Source organism: Crocodylus porosus, unplaced genomic scaffold (genome assembly GCF_001723895.1).
Source record: "Crocodylus porosus isolate Cpor-Errol unplaced genomic scaffold, CroPor_comp1, whole genome shotgun sequence".
NCBI classification, from domain to species: domain Eukaryota; kingdom Metazoa; phylum Chordata; order Crocodylia; family Crocodylidae; genus Crocodylus; species Crocodylus porosus.
This window is the reverse complement of record NW_017728906.1, coordinates 163,667,391-163,686,212: the sequence shown is the minus strand read 5'-3', so window position 1 is coordinate 163,686,212 and position 18,822 is coordinate 163,667,391. Positions and strand designations below refer to the sequence as shown.

General features: G+C 45.5%; 1 protein-coding gene across 1 annotated transcript in view; it reads left to right on the top strand.

Annotated features, from left to right (window-relative positions):
- LOC109306609 (WD repeat-containing protein 64-like) overlaps window positions 1-18,822 on the top strand; it is an 89,707-nt gene that overhangs the window by 24,346 nt on the left and 46,539 nt on the right. Inside the window, exons 8-14 of the mRNA XM_019530114.1 lie at window positions 211-303; window positions 1,805-1,850; window positions 2,802-2,848; window positions 4,407-4,524; window positions 6,242-6,311; window positions 13,735-13,978; window positions 17,946-18,051. Coding sequence (XP_019385659.1) covers window positions 211-303; window positions 1,805-1,850; window positions 2,802-2,848; window positions 4,407-4,524; window positions 6,242-6,311; window positions 13,735-13,978; window positions 17,946-18,051 — 724 coding nt within the window. The remainder of the gene's footprint in view (window positions 1-210; window positions 304-1,804; window positions 1,851-2,801; window positions 2,849-4,406; window positions 4,525-6,241; window positions 6,312-13,734; window positions 13,979-17,945; window positions 18,052-18,822) is intronic.

The following is an 18,822-nucleotide window of genomic DNA, read 5'->3' as shown; positions in this document are numbered from 1 at the left end:
CTTCCTGCCCTTTGGGCAGGGGGCTGGACTCGATGATCTCCCGAGGTCCCTTCCAGCCCTAATGTCTATGAAATCTATGAAATCTATGAATTAACTCTGCCACAAGCATGCTTAAGCTTTTACTTTTGATGCATGTTTTACTGGAAAGATTTACTGTGCTATAAAATGAAACTACTGCTCTTTTTAAAAATATGTCTTGTTGGTTGACAGTGATCATGAAATTCAGTTTTATGAACTCTCTAACTTCGAACCGTACTGCCAGATCAGTAGCTTGGAAGCTATCCCTTTACGACTGGACTATTGGTAAGCAACGCTACATTTGTATCATTTGTTCTATCTTAACATTATTTTGTTGCACACTTCTATTTAAACAGTATTTCATTGGTGACATTTGTCTGGTCCTTACAACATCTCCAGTGTTCAATTTGGCATTCATGTAGTACCAGGTGATGTTTCTTCACCAACTTCTTATCAGATGTACAATATTTCATCATCAAATGTATAATTTTATCCCTTGTTAGGCTTAGCTTGGCATGTGCTAAATTACACTACACCAATGTGTCCCTGCCATAACAGGAGTGAATGTGACACTTTGTAACATCTATTTTGAGCAGCTGCCACCAATGTGTTAGATGCTTGTAAGCAGGTTGTCTAGCTTGCTGGCTTCTGCAGATAGGTTATTCTCCTTGGGGAGCCTCCTCAACCAGTCCTCCTCAGTTAAGCACAGTCTTTAAGTACCAAGCAAGCAAACACAAAAACCAAACCTTTCTGCCCTGTCAGTAAGGGCAATAGGGTGGGAGACCTTTGGCCCCAGCACAGCACCCTGCTTCCTCTTTGCCACAAGCTATTTGCTTCTTTTCAGGTTTTGTCCCACTGTTTTAAATATGGTGCTGTTTTTGCCTCCTGGCCAGTCAGCAACAAATGGCACAGCTACCAGCCCCCCTCAGCCAATTAGCGGTGAGCAGAAGAAGCAGCGTCATATTTAAAAATCTTGTTTTTGCTTCCCCGCTGATCAGGAGCAAGTGGCAAGCAGTGGGGCCCCTCTAGCAATCCATGGTGGGGGGGAGCGCACCGGGGAACCTGCAAAATTAAAGGAGCTGCCATGAATTTGGTAGGTCCCTAATTTTTAGAGAGGTTACACCCACACTGAACATGTAGGGAAGGATTTTGGCCAGTCTAGTCTGTTGTAGCTCCATCTCTGTAATGTATGGATGTTGCTAGTACATGTGAAGTGAGGTGACTGACCAACTGTTCCATGTTTCATTCTCTCACTTATCAAAGAGCCTCTTCACTATAAACACACAGCAGCACATACTATCTATTTTACATCAAATAAATGTCCCTTGTGCTTAGGGAGGAAGCTGAGCAGGTTTGTTGGGCTCCTTGATTGCTGTGGGAGTCCATTCTGCAGTCCCACACTGGCCCCCAAGAAAACTTCACCCTTGTGACAAATGGCTCCACTGTGCCTGAGGACTGGTAGTGTCAAATACTGTTTTCCCAAAGCATTAGGCAACATTTTAGGCCCCTTAGACACAAAGCACTGAGTTCATCTTGCAAAATGAAACAAGCCTTCCTCCATTACTTTTTACCCCAGGGAGGGCAGGGATCTTCCTGATATAAGCAGATAGCCTTCAGAAGAGCAATACCATCTTCCACCAGGCCAGGATTTGGTCTTTGCAAAACATCAGTAAATACAACACTCCCTTTGCCTTATCTATTACATCCAACTCTGTTTGTTTATCCTGAACTGAAATGTCATGACTACATTTTCATTTATTACCTTTTATCTTTTTACTTGTTTTAGTTACACTGATACTGATGAGTGCATGATTCTCTATGGGGATGATCAGGTAAATGTTTCAAAAAGATTTCTGGAACAGACAAACCCCCCGCGCCCAAAACATAAACCCTCAACACTGACAACCTGAAGGGCTCAGGATTCCTCTCAGGTCTTTGGTTACTTGTAGTGCCATCTAGCAGTGTCTCTTGGCAAGCCAGTCAGTTCCATGGGATACTTAATGCATAGAGAAGATCAGTAAAAAGAAACTGCAAAGAAGCAGAATTCCCTGTGCCATGGCTGGGAAGTGATTTTGGGACGAGACTGTTTAAGATGAATCTTTTCAATCCCTGACCCTCAGTGTCTGGTTAAAGTTAGTATTGGGGTCAGATAATGTAGCAGTGGCCCAGGAGATTCCTTGAGTTGCATGTCCCAACCTTTTGGAAGGAGGGTATGGAGGTCTGAATAATGAAGTTCACCCACTAATATACCAGTTTCCAAAACTTCTGTCCTTGGGGTTACTGCTAGCTAGTAGTCTGTCTGATGTAACTTAGGGCCCAGTTCTGCAGTGGGCCGAGTATCCTTTTAATTTCCAGTTGAATTCAATGGCTGGCACTAAACTGAGGGTGTCCAGCACCCCCTAGGCTCAGGCCTTCCAGAGCTTTTATTTTTCTGAAGCTGATGATTTTCCCAGGCTTACCGTACCGCTTATGAATATGAGATTCTGCCTCTCTGAATGCAAAAAAAAAATGGCATTTGGATACTTTATTGCTTTTATCAGTACTTTGATCCTGCAGATTGCTGTGCAGCTTCTGGATGGTGTTCAATTGCCTTCAACTTTTACTGATTTTAAGAAGGTCAGGCCTTTTGATCAATTTCTGTGGTGTTAATTATCTGTTTGCTAACCATCAATACAGATGTCTAACACCTTTATTTGAGGAAATCTCCCACTGACATCAGTGATGGTCTGAGAACTTGGCCCTATATTTTTAAGTTTCTGATGCAAGTCTTGCTGTTTCTTCAGGGTTGTGTCAATATTTTGCTCATGTCTTCTGTGGGAAAGCTCCTGAGGTAAGTACTTGTGTGTTAAACATAATGTAAAAAAACAGGTTTAGAGTGCAAATCTTTAGTTGTCTTAAATGAACACTGAGTTTCTTTGCTCGTGTCCTACTTTACTGCTAACTACTACAGCATTCTCTCTTGTGCGTGCAGCGGTGGTCTCCGGGATGCTGCAGCAGTCGCAGGATGCATGTGTTCCCAGAATTCACAGGACCACTACAGTTGGACATGAAACAATTTCAAGAAGTGCAAGCCCATTCCACATCCTGTCAGATAATTTCATAATTGGGCCAGCAGATGGCACATGTTGCCTTCTCGATAAATCCCCATTGTAGTGTATTGGCCAAATTACGTACTTGGCCTACAGTCGATTTATTTACCACAGAAACCCCCTGACGCTAACCGTTGGGTTTCAGAACGGTGGGCTTCTGACAGGTCTCGTGAACTGTTTCCCCAAAGTGTTGCTCCTATCATCTACAACACACTCTAAAGCAGGGGTGGGTCCCTGGGGGGATTTGACAAGCTGAAAAGAACAAGATGAACGAATGAAAAAGCAGAGGATGGCAAAAAGGATGATATAAAAGGAAGACACTTTTACTATGGAGCTAATTGGTCTGCTCCACAATAAAGAGCATGTGTAGGTGCATCCAGTGTGGTTGTAATGGCATAAAATGTGTGTATATTATAACATGGAATTTCAGGGGGTCACAGCCGCGTAACAAATGTAAGAAGAGTTATGTGACCCACCTTACTCCACCCAGGAGGAAGAGGATGATGGGCAGTGCAGGAGAGGACAGCTTTGTGCTGTGGCCAGTGTCAGCAATAAAGCTTTGGTTACCTTTGTAGCTCTGAGAAGAAAGCTGCTGTATTTTCTATTCAGGGGGAGCTTGCATCCACTCACAATATCTGACAAAGACAACTTCTGTTTACAAAGGCTTTTGCCTCTTTGAACCAGTTCGTTTTGGTGCCATCCTGCCCTACCTTGTGCTCATCAACAGGAGTTCTAACAAGCAACTCCTGTCCTTGCAGTGGCAGGGCATTGATCTCACCTTCATCTCTGCTTTACCTGTAGCAAGTTAGAGTGTTTTTGATGTTTTGGGCATTATCCCTGCATGAGGGTTGTTTTTGAAAAGCCTCAAGAACAGAAATTCCTGGGGCAGCTGTCTATGTGCTGAAGTGCAAGATAAATTGCTATGTTCTTATAAATAACCTCAGGCTGTGAGGAAGAGTCAAGGTTTCTAAGTGAGCTATAACTCTCAAAAGCTTGGGTTATATACAATGTAGCCCAAGCTTTTGTGAGGAATTTATACTGTAGTCCATCCTGTATGGACTAAATGGGTGTCCATGTGATGTATAATGCAAATAACGTTTATAATCTAAATAATATTGTGTGACATATTTGCTATAATATAATACACATACATAATTTGGTTGGTTTATAGCATGCAAGTCTACCCTGCCTTCTATGTGCAGGGTCAAACAGATCAAAGAAGAAGTTGCTTCTTAACACTTAAGGATGCTTGTTGCCTTCTTTCTTCTAATCTTTCTGCCTTCACTTTTTTTTTTTCAGAACTTGGAAAAAACTACCAAAAGACAAAAGCCTGCCTAATATTGGCCTGGAGAGTGCTGTTTGTTCTCTAAATGTCACTTACATTCGTTGGAAAGTGCATGGCGATTGGGTTACACAGGTAGTAATAATAACAGCCTTTCTTCCTGACTCCAAATGTTAAAAACCAGTAACACAGGAAACTTTTTCCACAAATGAAATCTCCATGGTAATAGTAAGGTTTCAGTTGCATGTCTGGTCTGTGTGCAGGAGGAACCTTTTCATTAAAATAACACAGCTGGCATAGAGGCAGGAAGAACTGCAGAACAGCCCAAATTGTCAAACCTGATGCAAGGAGAGGAGAGAATTTGACATCAGAAAACAAGGAATGAAATTCAGACCAAGAAGGTGTTGTGAACCTTGAGTCAAGAACTCCTTAGCTCTTACTTTGGCCCCAGTGGCACCCGCTTTTAAAATGTGGCATCAACATCAGCCCATTGGGCTGAATTGCTGGACTGTGGCATTAGTGAGGAGATCTGAGTGGAGGATTACAGCCTGTTCAGGATCCAAAATCAGGAGCTATCAAAGAATGGGCATGGAACTGAAGAAACATGCTAAACCTTTCACAGCTCTAAACTTCAAACCTGTCCATGTGCCAGGGCTGAATGCTGCCCTTCCTGGACCTTTTCCCCAGAGTTATTTTGGGTGTGAGAAATAAATATTTGACAGGTTCCTGAGGCTGCTCTGAGTTCAGAAATGTAACGGTAGCCCCAGTGGTGATGGGCTAATGAGATATTCAGATGCATGCTGACTGGCTGAGCGGAAGAAATGAGGAGCATTTCTATAGTGCCAGAGGGTTGGTTTGTTTTATTTTGTCTTAAACTTGTGGCCCCTAATCTAGAAAGAATTTCTTGTGACAGAAGCCAAAATAGTAGTCCCACGTCACAGCTCAAGCAGATGAGGAATATATCTAGTGTTAAGGAAATAAAGAATTTCTCCGCAAAGGGCAGCAAGTCTGGTTTGCTATTGGTATCAAAGCCTCACAGCTGGTAAAGCTTCTGCCCAACTGACCTGCTTTCTCTAGGTGGCAGCTGGTGTGTGTTGGGGAAGGGGGGAAGGAATTGCTGGTAAAGCCTCTGGCCTGGCCTTGCCCACATTTCCCTGCTGTGCCACATATTGGGTCATTGTGGCTCACAAATGCAGCCCACATAGGTCAGCAGCAAGAGGGAATCTTTGGTCTTGAAGGAAAGGTCAAAAATTGCCTGGTGTTGACTGAAGAATTTTGCTTGACATTCTTGAAGGCTGATAGCTGGTCTAACGGGCACAGACACAGTGCATGAGAGGTGCTGATGATCTTTGCCTTTCTTGCTGATTTCCAGAGAGCAGAATCAATAGGAGAACCCCTACAAGGCAGGGCATAGCTCAGAGGGAAGGGCAGATAGTGCTGAACATGGAAGACAATTTAGGGAGCATCCAGCTCCATCTGTGCTGATTGCTGTTAAGGTAATTGAGTTGGCACCATACGCTACAATGGGCTGTGGAGATGTGGAGATTAGCACAAAGTCCTAAAAGACTAAGAATCTGTCATGCCTTTGGATGCAGAAAGGAGCAGTTTAAGACTGTTTTGTCACTTTACATAAGGGAACAGTAGGAACATTAACCACTGTAATGCACCCACTCAATCCACCCTCGCACAATTTAAAATTTTGTTGTGCATTAACGTATGCTTCCTCCCTTCAGAAGCAAAACCCCTTGAACAATGGAAACAAACAAAGTAACTCCAGTATCCTACACCCTCCTCTAATCAGTGTTTTGTATTATTTGTATTTAATGTTATTCTCTTGTTCTGTTCTTTTTAGCTAAACTACTGTGATTCCATGAAAGCAGTGATTTCTACCTCTAGCCATGAGTCTACAGCTTTAGTAATAGGTAACAATTTCACTTCTAAAACTTTCTCCAGGAAGTTCCTCCAGCATAAATTTGTATGATTTAAACACAACTTTTCTAAGCTTGCTGTCTTCCCTTTAGTGTAGTGACCTGGTCACATCACTTCCAGCTGGCTAGTTCTATCTCTAGTAATAACTGTGTGTGTGAACTTTTCAGCTAGGCTAGGAACAGACATTACACATAAACTGGTTTAAACCTGTAACAGAACAGATGCACATAAACCAGTTTGAAAATGGCTGAAACCGGCTTGAGATGATAAACCCTGGTTAAATGTAATATCAGACTTAACTGATTTGGCTCAAACTGGTTTATTCAATGTCTGTCCCAGACCCCTTGCTGGTTTAAGTTAAATCAGAGTCCCCCAATATCCTGGCATGCTCTCTGGGCTGGGCGGGGCTCTCTGCTCCACAGCAGGGCTACTCTTCCTCTCTGCTCCCTGGATGGAGCTTGGCACAGACTCGCAGGCGCAGCAGGGTCTAATGGTTTCCCTGTGCCCCCCTCTTTTTCCTCCCGCCCTCCCTTCCTTCCTCCTTGCTGCCACAGCAGGGACCGTAGCCAGCTTGTAGTATGCTAGCTAATGCCGAGAGGTGTCTGTGTGTGTCTTTCTCTCCAGTTTCACTGGGATAGGCAGACAGAGCAGTGACTGCTTAGGGCTTTTGGAGCTAATCAACAGGTCAGCTGGTAAGCTGTTTAAAAAGTTTGAAGTAATGTGGAGAGAGGCTATTGATTTGCTAATTTCATAGATTTAATTTCATAGATTTCATAGACATTAGGGCTGGAAGGGACCTTGGAAGATCGAGTCCAGCCCCACGCCCGAAGGGCAGGAAGTCAGCTGGGGTCATAGGATCCCAGCAAGATAAGCATCCAATCTACTCTTGAAGGTGTTCAATGTAGGTGCTTGAACCACCCCTGATGGCAGGCTGTTCCAGACCTTGGGGGCTCGGACAGTAAAGAAATTCTTCCTCATGTCCAGCCTGAAACAGTCTTGCAGTAGTTTATAACCATTGGACCTCATTATCCCTTGGGGCGCTCTGATGAACAAACATCCCCGCAAATACTGGTGTCACCCCTGATAAACTTATAGGTGGCCATCAAATCACCCCTGAGCTTGTGCTTTTCCCTGCTAAAGAGCCCCATAGCTCTCAGCCTGTTTGTTGTAAGGTCTGTTTTCCTGAACTCTGATCACGCGCGTGGCTCTTCTCTGGACTCTCTCAAGCTTCTCCACATCCTTTTTGAATTGTAGGGCTCAAAACTGGATGCAGTACTCCAGCTGTGGCCTCACCAAGGCTGAGTACAAGGGGACAATGACATCCCAGGATTTGCTTGAGAAGCATCTATGCCAGCGTTTTGGTTGCTTCACTAGCTGCAACATTGCATTGCAGGCTCATGATCATCTTGTGGTCAATGATGACCCCCCAAGTCTGTCTTTCTTTCGTAGTGCTAGCCAGCATAGCACTGTGAAGCCTATAAGGATGCTGCAGGTTTTTCCTCCCAGGGTGGAGAACCTTGCATTTTTCAGTGTTAAATACCATCAAGTTCTCATCTGCCCATTTGCTGAGCCTGTCCAGGTTAGCCTGGATCACCTGCCTGTCTTCTGGTGTGGATGCTTTGCCCCAAAGTTTGGTGTCATCGGTGAACTTGGCCAGTCTGCTCCTGACTCCAATGTCCACATTATTAATGAAGATGTTGAACAGTATGGGTCCAAGGACAGAGCCTTGGGGGACCCACTGGTCACAGGACACCATGATGATTGACATCCGTCAGTTACTACCCTCTGGGTCCGACCACGTAGCCAATTTCCCAGCCAGTGGACAGTGGTGGACCCAAGGCCACAATTGGCCAGTTTCGCCAAAAGGTGATCATGGGATACCAAATCGAAAACTTTTCTGAAGTCAAGATATACGACTTCAATCTCTTCTCCCTTGTCCAGGTGATAGGTTACCTGGTCGTAGAAGGAAATGAGATTGGTGAAGCAAGACCTACCTGCAACAAACCAGTGCTGGCTGTCCCTCAGGATGTTGGTGTCCGCCAGTCCGTTAAGGATGGCCTCTTCACTAAACTTTTCTAAGATCTTCCCTGGGATAGAAGTCAGGCTGATGGGCCTATAGTTTGCCAGATCCACTTTCCTCTCTTTCTTGAAGATCGGCACCACATTGGCCTTCTTCCAGTCTTCAGGCACTACACCAGAGCACCAGGAGTTCTCAAAGATCTGTGCCAGGGGCTGGGCTATGATGCTCGCCAGCTTCTTGAGTACCCTGGGGTGTTAGATTGTCAGGGCCAGCTGACTTGAAGGTATCCTGCCTCTCAAGGTGTTCCTTCACAAGGTCAGCACTGATGGAGGGCAGGGGATCTCCCTCACCCGGACCTCCCTGTCCCGTGGTGGACATGGGCGTCCCATGGGACTGCTGAAAGTACCCTTTTAATAGATTGGCTTTTTCCTGGGCGTCAGTTGTCTGTTGCGCCATCTGGTTCAGCAGGGGTCCAATGTTGCCCTTGCTTTTCCTCTGGCTCCCCACATATCTGAAAAAGGACTTTTTATTGTCCTTGATGCTTGAAGCTAGTTGGAGTTCAGTTGCAGCCTTGGTGATTAAAGACTGTTTATTAGCCCCCACCCCCACCCCCACTGGCTGGCTTGCCTGTCAGTTTGCTGCAGACAATACGACGAAGCAAGGAGGGAGATTGAAAAGCTCTGTATCATCAACGGATGCATGCACTACATTCCCCCACCCTTGCCTCAGAGTGCTGGCTGTGGGCTGGTAACACTCCCACCACTGGAGCAGCCAGCGTGGAAAAGCCTGGGACTATGCAGGCAGACATCCCTCATAAGAGAGTCTTGCTGGGGCCTGCCTACACCCCCCTCAGCTCAGCTCCCTGCAGAAGGGGAGGGAGGGTTTCCCTAGCGCCTCCTGGCTTGTAGCCTGAGCCACTGCAGGCATGTACCTAAATTTCCTCAGTTCAGAGAGAATGTCTGTCCAGTTTCAAACCAGTTCAGTCTAGTCAGGTTAAACTAACCTGCAAAGATTTGATTCAATTCAGGCTCAGGCTTTGTGAATGTCTGTCCCTAGCCACGAGATCCACCTTTCAATTTGAATCAGATAAACTTCTGCACAAAAAGGGCATGGTCAGAATTGCCTTCCACAACTGTGCTCTGCAGTCCTAGGGCTAGCTGTGCAATTGAGATGGGCAACTTTTTAAAATGCCAGTTGGGACCATTCAGAAGAGGCACCAAGCAATGCATCTTCCACCTCTCCCCACCTTCCTACTTTGGGAGCCCCACCCTGACCAGCCCACCTACCTTGCAACTGAACCAGCTAGCTCTGGATCTGCTGGCAGAGTGGAAGAAGCAAGTTGCTTGCACTGCTGTGTTCCTGTTCCTCTGGACTCAAAAAAATCTGCCAAGAGCCTGTAATGCATTTGAGCCTGTGAGATTTGTTCAGCTATCCCATTCCCTTTTACATTTACATATTTCACCTGGCAACCGGAGGAAACTGCACAAGAACAAGTTTCAGAGGCTGCCAATGGTTTCACCTTGTTCCAGCTGGAAGCACAATAAGCAAGGCCTTTTTTGTGGTGTGTTATACATGGGTCTGATGAGCAGAACCACAGATTGCCTTGCTGTGCAAGGCATTTGTAAAGGCACATTCATCTTATTTATGCTCAAATAGTTCTGGTTCTGCACCATTTGAGAACACTGTTGCTCCCAAAAGGGTGTAAATTTTATCTGCTGAGCAGTCTTGCTTTTACAGAAGTTATGCAGCACAGTTGTGTTATGCAGCAAAATCCATACAGAGTGAAAGATTTTTAGGCCAGAAAGTATTAAATTATCTGTTCTCACCTTTGGTGTAAGGCAGATCATGACAGTTACCCAGAGATGGGCAGAAAATAGATTTTCCCGTCCCACACAAGTTAGTTAAAATTGTCCTGTCCTGAAATGTGATTAAAAATTTGAAAACCCTTAAAAACTTGAAAAAATGTTTGTGACCCTGATAGCCCGGGAGAGAGGAATCAGATCAGGTCAGTCTCAACATGCTTTATTTCAGTAATTTCAGAATGTTTCATTTTTTTTTTTTTGATTTTTTTTTTTTTTCCTCCATCCCTCTTTATTTATACTAAATAAATTAAAAACAAGAAAAGAAAAATTCTTTTGAACCTAAATGAAACTTTGGCTGCTGACAGATGTTAAGACGGTGGTATAATTGGAGTTTGAAGAATTTTATGCCCCACCTTCAAAGTTCCTCAAACACCATTCATGCCATTGCCAACTGCCAGCACCAAAGGAGCCCCTCACTGCAAGCCCTGGCATGGGTAGGAGTCCTGTCCTGTTCTGTCCTGTTGCTGTCCCATGAGTTGCAGGGCAAGGCTGTTTTTTGAAGCTGCACATGCAGCTGAAGAGCAGGGAACTCCCAGCTGCTTGGGCCCTGCACCAGGAAGCAGTATGTGCAGCTGGGGTGTAGGGAGCTCCCTGTTCCCCAGCTGCTGCTTCTGTGGGCGCTGGTTTTCAAGTGTGTTCTCAAATCCTGAGACTAAATGGTAGGTGCAATGAGAAAAATATGTTGACACAGAAATCCAGAGGTGGCTATGACTAGGAATGAAGGATTGTTTTTGTTTTTGTTTACTGCTAGTTCAGATCACTTACATTTCTGGCCCTAGGAGATATGGAGCATATGTATATCTTGTAGATTGAGCAAAGGATACACAGCTCTTAAGCGCCTTTCAGAGACTCCAGTTCTGCAAAACACCTCAATATGTGAATTATGACCAGAATAACCTTCTAAATCCCATTGATTCAGTGCAAATGGGAACAGGCTCTTTTTTGAACACACGAGTGGAGTTTTGCCAATATTCAAAGAAGTGCTTACATACCCCTAGTCATCTAATACAGAAAAATTCTCTTTTTCAGCATAATGGAGAACAAATACCAAGCTTTGTCTACAGGTATTTTTCTCCCTGCCTACCCACCTAAATTGGGCCCTCCCTACTGCAGCATAGATCATTATCTGTCAATGAAAGTGGTGGGTGCTCATACCTCCTCTAGTTCACGTTTGGTTTCCATAGTAACTGTTTAAACATAACCATCTTATCAATCTGAACCTCTGTTAGTTCAATAAGCAACTATAAAAATCCTTCCAAGTTTCTATGGTAATGGTTTTAACCCCATATGTTACAGGGGTTTTTTTATAGACCCCTAGAAATAGTAGAAATTACTTTTGATGCAAAATGTCCTTAAATTTTTCATCTTGAAATACCCAATACTGTTGCCCAGTGCCCCAGAACTCACTTGTGATGAAAATCCCTTTTACTTCAGTTTCTTAACTAAGAATCTTAATTCTCTAGCCACATGAGCAGTGCTGAAGCAACCCCTGCCTGACTTGAGCGTTTGTCCTTCTCGGCTTATCTAGATTTCATGTACTCAAGAGCTGGAGGACAAGCAGATGACACTAAGAACTGATTTAGTGCATTTCAGGGAGATTTCATGCTGTTTATGGTGAATTTTTGTTTCAGTTAATTTTTTTTTTCCAGCCTAATTTATAATTGTGCTGTAAGTGCCACATTTTTATAGTAGCTTCCATCAATAGTCTCAATAGAAAGTACAAGTATTATCTACTACCTACCATTGCTGTTAGAGAAATGTTGTCATCTGCTTTTTAAGAGAAGAAAATAGGGTAGAACATTGCAACCAGTAAATGTCAAAAAGGTTATTTTTTCAGCCCAAACACATTCTTTGTCTAATACTTGCACTGTCATGGTACTGGCAGTTTTATGACATGGGACTACAGATGCACGTAATCAAGAATAGGTGATGCTGGCACAGTGATCAGAGAGGTTCTCTTTGCTTTTGGTATAGCCATCCACACCCATTTCTTTTAATCCTCATCAAGAACTTATTTTCTGAGTAGATCACAGATGGGCCATGTACAGAGCCTGAGATGAGAAAATAATGGATCATTAATCTGAACCTACCAATGGCAGAATGCTCTCTGCAGCAACACATTCTCTTTCCATTTAAATGCAACTCTTTACATTTTCTAGAGCCTCTTTCAGTTTAGATATTGGAGAGGAAAGGAGGACTAGCACACCATTGTTTTGCATTTCTGGCCACCTTTGCCCTCTGGCATGGGCAATTCTATTTTCTGTTCTTCTGACTCCTGTTGGGAATAAACCTTGAAAGTAGTATTGTAAAAACAATAGTAATGCGGCTTCAGAGTTGTTTGCTTTGCACTTATACCTTCTTGTATCTTTCCTCCTTATATTTGTATCCAGAGGGGATGCAGTGGGATGACTGCATCCCCTCCTCCCTCCTTTTTGGAGTGGATCACACCCTGGGAGCCCTGGAGGCTTTAAAAAAAAAAAAAAAAGTTTTCAAAGCAGATAATCCCTTCCCCTTCATGTTTAGAGGCAGGCCCCCTCTCCTTCCCTTCCCCCTCCTCCACTTGCTGCTGCTGCTTTTCCTGCTGTTCTGGGGACAGGGAAGCTTCAAAACCATTCCTGCCTGTTCCAGCCAGGCGGTACATCGTGGGCTCAGCTGGGAACAGTGACAGCAGCAGAGGCAATGGGCAAGCAGTTCCCCCTTCCTGTGTTTGCTCCTGAGGGGGACTGGGCAGGGTGGAGAAATGCACCCCTGCCCATCTCCACTGCTACCACTGTCCTTGTTCCAGCTAAGCCCAGCCCCTTTGTAGCTCAGCTGGAATGGGCATGAAGGGCTTTGAAACCTCCTAGGCCTGGGACAGCAGAAAAAGCAGTAGCAGTAGGCAGAGGTTTGGGGGAAGGAAGGGGATGTGCCTCTGAGAATGAAAGTGGGGGTTTATTACCTGTTTTGGGGAGTTTAAAAAGTCTCCAGAGGCTCCAGTGTTGCAGTTTTCCCACTCTGGTGCATGGAGAGGAGGTGGCTGGGAGGATGGCTGTTGCTGTACTCACCTCTGTCAAATCCTGGTTTCACCCCTGCGTGTATCTCTTCCCCCTCATTCCCGGTGCGTTTTCATGTTCCATGTGTTTAAGCACTGGCACAGAGACTGTGCCCCTCTGAAATGTTGTGGCATGGTACAAGCAGAGTAGAGCTTGAAACACTGAGTTCAGTTCTGGCTTCCTTGGCCAGAAAAAAGTTAACAGATCGGAGAAATTTCAGAGTAGGTCCGCAAAATAGTTCAGGGGCTGGACGGAATTGGCTTATCTCTGTGTTTTGGCTAATGGGAAACATGGTTCTACAAGGATCTGAAGGTTCCCCTGCAGAGGTGGCTGAAGTAATGCTAAAAGGGAGCAATAGCATGACAACAAATGTGAAATGACTGTTGGGAGAAATTTCCTGGAACTGAGAATTGACAATGCCTGATATTTGCAAGATGGCAGGAACTGCATTGGCTGTGACAACTTCAACCAACTCTAAGTGAGTTTATCCTTTTATTTTTAGGGTGCACTGTAGGGGCAACCAATGTTGAACAGCAGATGAAAGAAATAAAAGATTCTGCAAAAGAATCAAGGGGGAAAAAAGGACAGATGATCCCCAGTGTCCCCACAAGGAGAGCTGAAGGTGATCAGACAGTATTCCGCATCTACAAGGGAGTGAAAACATTTGCATTCTGCAAAAAATACAACCTCCTAGTGACCGGAGGCATGGATCGGATTATCCGGCTATGGAATCCTTACATGCCCAGGTTAGAGTGTGTTCAAGCATACTTGTTGCAAAGGAAGCACACCTTTAATGACAAGCAGCTCTTGCTTGATGGTAAGAATCAGCTAAGCAAGTATATGTTGAAGAAAATCATAGATGTCCTCAGAATAGGTTTGAACTGGTAGAAATGGTTTTGTTGCACAATGTATAGTACTAGCATGTGTGAGCACTAATGCATGCACACACAGAAATAAGTTTCCCTTACTCTTAAGAAAAATATGCACATTAATACAGGGGTGGGTAAAATACGGCCTGTGGGCCAGATCCACCCCGTGGAGGGACTTTTTCTAGCCCACAGAAGGTCCCTTGGTTCTGCCTGGCCCAGGTGTCATCTAGCCCATGGTGCATCCTGCTGCCCCTTGGGCACACCATGGGGCTGGGGCAGCTCTACACTTTTGTGCTTGGCCCAACAGCAGCTTCTGCCTGGCTGCTGCTGCCACTGTTCAGTGTGGGCAGGTGAGTCTAGAGTAGGCAAGGGTTGGGGCTGTGTATGCTGGTTCTGGCTGGTCCAGAGCTGGTCTACTCTGTCAGGCTGAGTTTGCAGCAGGCATGGGGTGGGTTGAGGTCAGAACTGTGCATGTGGGTCACCACCAGTACCATGGGGCTGGGGCCAGTGGTGGTGGCAGCCAGAAATAGCCACTGTCACCTCCTGGGCTGCCTAGAAAGGCAGAATGGTGCAGGGTTGGGGCTGTGTGCTATTGAGGAGCTGCAGGGTGCATGGGCTCCAAGCTGTTGGGGAGAGGGGGTTGCTGGCTGGCCCGTGGCAGCTCCCCACAACTGCCTACGTGGCTATGGGCCCAAATAATTGCCTGCCCTGGGCTACGCCTATTTAGTTTAGACGAGAAATGCTTGAGGTGGGATATGAAAAGGGCTTCCAAAGTAAAGAAAGTAAATAGGGATTTATTAATTAGTATCTCTCACACTACGAGAACTAGGGGTCACAAAATGAAATTAGTAGGTAATAAGTTTAAAATTAACAAAAGGAAGTTGTGTGAAAGACAGCTTCCTTTTGTTAATTTTAAACTTACCATGAAAGTGTGGAACTCGTTGCCAGATGGTTGTGAAGTTGACAGTTTAACCAGATTCAAAAAAGGATTGGACAAATTCTTGAAGGAAAAAGGTTTCAGTAGCTATTGATGATGGGAATTAGGGCTACAGCTTCTGAGTCAGAACTGCCTAGATTTTAAATGCTAGAGACTGCAAGAGAAAGAGGAAGAGTGGAAAAAACCCTTGGTCATACCCTGTTCACTCTCCTTCTCAGTACCCACTCTGTGCCCCTGTGTGACAGGATGCTGGGCAAGATGGTGCTGACCTAGTAAATGGCAGTTATTATGGTCTTATTGCAGTTAATGGATGTTGCATATAATTGGTGCAGTAACAGTGGTTCTGTAAGTTGGAGTGTTTATAAGCCGTCATGAGCTAATAACAACTGTTTGTATGTAAAATTGAGTTAAAGTTTTGCTTGTCTCCTAAGTTCTCAAACCTGCAAAGTTCTCTGAAGGTCACTCTCTGGGCAAGGCCTGGAAGTCCATTTTGCTGCAGTACAAATAATCATTGTTATCAGTTTTTGAGGATCCCCATTGAAGAACCAGGTTGCCAATGTGTGAAGTGCTATATGGACCCAGAACAACAAAAAAAAGTCTTTGCCCCCAAAGGACACATCCAGATAAGCCTGCATGTGCGGGAATGGGAAAAGGTTCCCCCCCACCCCGCTACAAGTTGGGGGGGGGGGGGGGCACAAAATTAGACCCCTGGATATCCAGGGATCAAAAAAAAAAGACTCAAAAAGCAGGGCAACTGGAGGCTGGGTCCTCCACAGAGATGTTCTGGCTCCCAGAGCATCTCTTTGGTTGGCCCTCACCCTGGTGCTGAAGCACCCTGCCTGCCCATGCAGGGCAGGCAGTGTGCCAGCAGCAGGTTGCCAGTGCTGGTAAGTAAGGGGTCGGGGGTCCTGGAGGAGGGGGGAGGGGACCCCTGCCGGCCCCACCTGTTTTCCCCCAGTCCCCACATCCCTTCCCCGCTTGGCCCCACCCCAGCATCCCCACAATTAAAAAACAAAACAAAACAAAACAAAAAAACCTGAATGAAAACAAACCTCACCCCACCCAGCACTCACCTCACTTCTAGCCGCTGTTGGGGTTACGGGGGGCCCTGCCTGCACAGCGCGGGGCAGGAGGACAGCTCCAGTGGCACCAGCCTGGGCCCTGCTGGCCTGTGCTGCTATGTGCGGGGAAGGGAGGGCTGCAGGAGCTGGCAGTGGATGGGACCAGGCGGGGCAGGAATTGCGAGGCTGGGGTGGGGCATGTAGGCCCTGCAGGGAGGGGTTGTATCCCCTGCTGGGGCTATTTGGCTGCTTGTGGGGGGGCTATAATAAAATTAATTCTAAATACATATATGTTTTATGATGATAAAGACACTGGTAGGTGTCCAAATTGCTTTAACATAGTAGATTATATCAATAAAACATGCCCAAGTGGTCTGTCTCTCTGTGTATATAATATAGTGATCTTCTGTTTTAATCGTGGAGGAGGATGGATTTTGGGGTATTTTACAGAGTGACTTGGATTTTTTTATCAGGGATTTTTCAGTTTTCCAGTAGGGAACACCAGAATTCCTGCTAGGGAGGCCAGTGGCAGGACCAGTGGGGGAGTCACTGTTCCCCCGAGCACCGCCAGGAGTGACCAGGAATAATGGTCACAAGCTGGCAGAGGGTAGGTTTAGGCTAGATATCAGGAGGCGCTACTTCACAGTCAGGGCGGCTAGGATCTGGAACCAACTTCCAAGAGAAGTGGTGCAGGCTCCTACCCTGGGGGTTTTTAAGAGGAGGCTAGATGAACACCTTGCTGGGGTCGTTTGACCCCAGTATTCTTTCCTGCCATGGCAGGGGGTCGGACTAGATGATCTGCTCAGGTCCCTTCCGACCCTAGAAACTATGAAACTATGACCCTGCCTGCTCAGAGGTAGCACTTTGGACCCAGCTGGAGGTGGCTGACCTCCTAGCCAATTGAGGCCAGGAGGACATGCTTTGACAGTTCAAAGCAGGCCACCACACTGGAAACATCTTTCGGGCACTAGCTGCCCAGATGGCTGGGCAGGGGCACACAGGGCAGTAGTGTCGCACAAAGGCCAACCCTGCAGCCACAGCCTACTGGCAGCTGACCCAGAAGGGCAGATGCCTCTATTGGCTCTGCAGTCCCTGTCCGAGTCTGGCAGGTGCCCAGCAGGTTACAGCCAGGCAGCAGCCCCCACTGCCAGACTGCTGCAGTGGATAGAGGGTGCAGGGAACTCTCAGGGCTCCTTCAGCAGTCCAGCTGCAACAAGGGGTGGTGTCCCCAGGTACCAATTGGCCACGCCCAGAAGCTCCCAAGAGCAAGTAGCCCTGAGCTACTTGCCAAGGTGGCTTTTCATACTGATGGGACCAGGACAGGGCAGCTTTTTATACCGCTGGGACAGCACAGGTGCTGGCCCCAGGCTCTAGCTTCCCCTGGCTGCAGATCTGGGAGGAGCCAGGCAGGCTTATTTTGCCCCAGGTGGCACAATTTGCTCCACAACAAAGTGCATGTCCAAGTACATGCACTGAGGCAAAAAGCCCTAGCTCAAATTTGCACTGCTTCTATTTGCTCCTACAAGCGCATGTCTGCATGTGTTGATGCGCCGAAAGAGTTTACAATTTAAGCATGAAAGATGAAACATAGGATGGATGCAGAAAGGGGAACCAAAAGTGAGACTAAAGTAGCTGGCATGAAAAGTTGAACTTGGCTGCTATCATTCCACATGGCTTATATTAATAAATTCCCCCTCCAATATGTAGGTCTTCATAACAAAACACAAAATATAACTTCTTCCAAACAAACAAGTATTATAGATTCTGGCTCATTTACTTTTATTTTGTTTTATAAATCATTAGTTTGAAACTGCTAAATCTTGACCTTTTTTAATTTAAATTTCAGACGACCAACAGGAATGCTCAGAAGCCATATGGCACCAATCTTTTACCTCTATGTATCTGAAGAAGATGCCAGAGTATTTTCCATGTCCACAGACAACACTCTTAAGGTCTTTGTCTGGGCAGCATCTGTCCAATACCTTGCCTCCGATCTCTCTTTCTTTATGGGGAAATAAGATCTCTCAATATGTTCTATAAAAATGAACCTAAACAAGGTGAATGCAGTGTGTGTGTGTGTGTGTGTGTGCGCGCGCGTGTGTGTGTATAAAAAAAAAAAAAATAGAACCTGATCAGCTGTAATTGAAGTCAATAACCTCTCACTGACTTCATGGGATTTGGATCTGACCGTTTGATGAATGTAGAGAGTCTAATTCTAGCTGCTGCTTCTGTAAGCTAAAAGTTCTGTCAGCTTTTCAGTGCAACAAAACTGATCAGCATAGCTGAACCCTTCATTCTTAAACATTTTAGTACATGATAGCAAAGCTTTTAACAGAGATCTACTGCTTTGAAAGTGTGGGTGTACTTCAAAAATGATTTTGTAACACAGAACAGACATTAGCGTTCTGGCCTAAGGTATGTATTCTTGGAGGTGGGGGGGAGGTTCGCTTCATTTGCCAAAATGTTCCTACCTTCAAGTGTGTGTGTAATGTAAATTATGCATAGGCAACTTATTAAAAGACCTTTTGTTAAGGTTGCAAATTCCTAGTCTAATTCCTTCAGACTCTTTCAATTCCCCCCTCCCCATCAGATTGGTTTCCCTTTTAGCCTCCCCTCCCTTTCCCCTGCCTCACTATTTTTTAGTTCTAGTCATTAACTTGTCTGCTCTGGCAACTGGACTTGCTTCAGCCCAGCCCTGCCTCCTGTGCTGTCATCCTCCCATC